General features: G+C 38.5%; 1 protein-coding gene across 1 annotated transcript in view; it reads right to left on the bottom strand.

Annotated features, from left to right (window-relative positions):
- TINAG (tubulointerstitial nephritis antigen) overlaps positions 1–1,670 on the bottom strand; it is a 47,360-nt gene that overhangs the window by 20,598 nt on the left and 25,092 nt on the right. Inside the window, exons 7-8 of the mRNA XM_009638779.2 lie at positions 1,019–1,199; positions 518–563 (exon numbers count right to left, since the gene is read on the bottom strand). Coding sequence (XP_009637074.1) covers positions 518–563; positions 1,019–1,199 — 227 coding nt within the window. The remainder of the gene's footprint in view (positions 1–517; positions 564–1,018; positions 1,200–1,670) is intronic.

Here is a 1,670-nt window from a genome sequence, read left to right as displayed (position 1 = left end):
TGATAGCCCTCTACAACCAACAGGAGCATTGGGGCTCTGAAAGGGGAAATTCTGGGAATATTCCAGCGCTGAATGATTTGCTGGAGGGCCCATATACTGCAGCGTTGCCTTCAGAGGAGAGCAGGCTTGGTAAGTTGGTGTCAGCCAGTGAGGGAATCAATCCCGGCCCTAGAGAGCTGAGCCTTGCTAGCAAACTCCTGCAGAGCCCCAAACTTGTATTTCATCAATGAGCAAAGAACTGTCATGGGAAAAAAAGGCACATTTCCAGCACACAGACTTGGCACAAATTTTCAACAAATCCAGCTCAAGGTCATTTTACTCATTATGGGCTCTGATGCAGCATAGCTGCCTTTAGGGGCACTACTTGCCCACCAAACATCCCTGGATGAACTACAGTGCATATGTCTGTTTTATGCACTGTGGAATGCAATCTGTGTTTTCTAATATTTTGAGACAAGGACATTGCACATCTTAATTATTTCAGTAATAATATTATCATCTTCCAAACTTACCATACCTTGCACTGGTCCTTTGTCCATGATTTCTTTCATTATATCAGTTTCCTGGGGGGAAGTGAGAGCAGTAGCAGAGAGGGCAAGGGAAAATTATACATCCTATTAAATAAAATTAAAACTCATACTAAGTTATTGTTGTGTACATATATATATGGTATAAATGTGGGCCATTGTACTTGTATTCCTGCTAGAGAATATCTGGTTTACCAAATGAACATAACCTTCAGAACCATCTTTAAGAAGCACCGATGCACAGTTATGACTGCATACTTTCTTTTCTACTTCTAATTTATATAGGACCACAAAACAGTAGCTTTAAAGAGATGAGGTAAAACTGAGAAACCATAAAGAATTTAAACTCTTCTGAAAATACAAGGGCAATATAAAGGAAAAGTTGCAGCTCTAGTCTTCAAGTAAAGTGATGATATTTCCATATACCAGATAATTTTCAAGCCTCAAAGGAGAAAAATGGGTGATATGATGAATGAGCAGCATGAACTTACTTTTGAGGAGACCCTGTAGTGGGAGGCACACCGGTATAACCGATTGGATTCTTCTAAAGGATTGGGACATGGCCCATTTGTATAGTTTTTTCCATATTCACTTGACACATAACAGTGATTTTCACCTGAAGGCTCCAGGTGATTGTTCCAAAATGATGGATAACAAGCATAGGATACAACCCTGTTCAGATATCAAAAAAAGGGGGGAAAAGGTTGATAAGAAGCTTGCTTTAACATTTTTTGCAGTTTTATTTCAAGATTTTAACTAGTTTGCAACTGTTGTATTTCAAGTAAATTTACAGAGTCCCTCATTCTTCAAAAGTGTGAATGTCTCATATTTTCAGCTGGAAGTTGTTTGCTTCAATTCGTATGCATGATGTTTATGATTAAGTTTCAGTTGCAGTAGTCCTCTTCCCACCCTTCTCCAAAGAGAAGTAGGGTAGAAAATGTGTTTCAGCACTTGTAACCTCATACATTCATCTCATTAATGATGCATGGATGTTCACACTGAATAAGATCAATAAATTACTAATGTTGTCAACAGGTTCCATTTAGCAAAAATGGCTTGTGAAATGGGCATATTTGCAGCAGAAAAATTCTAAGGGAAATGAACCATTTTCTAGTTTTATGTACGTTTTCTGCCGGAATGCTG

The sequence above is a fragment of the Egretta garzetta genome, unplaced genomic scaffold, assembly GCF_000687185.1.
Source record: "Egretta garzetta isolate BGI_Z169 unplaced genomic scaffold, ASM68718v1 scaffold415, whole genome shotgun sequence".
NCBI lineage: Eukaryota > Metazoa > Chordata > Aves > Pelecaniformes > Ardeidae > Egretta > Egretta garzetta.
This window is presented reverse-complemented; position numbering and strand designations above follow the sequence as displayed.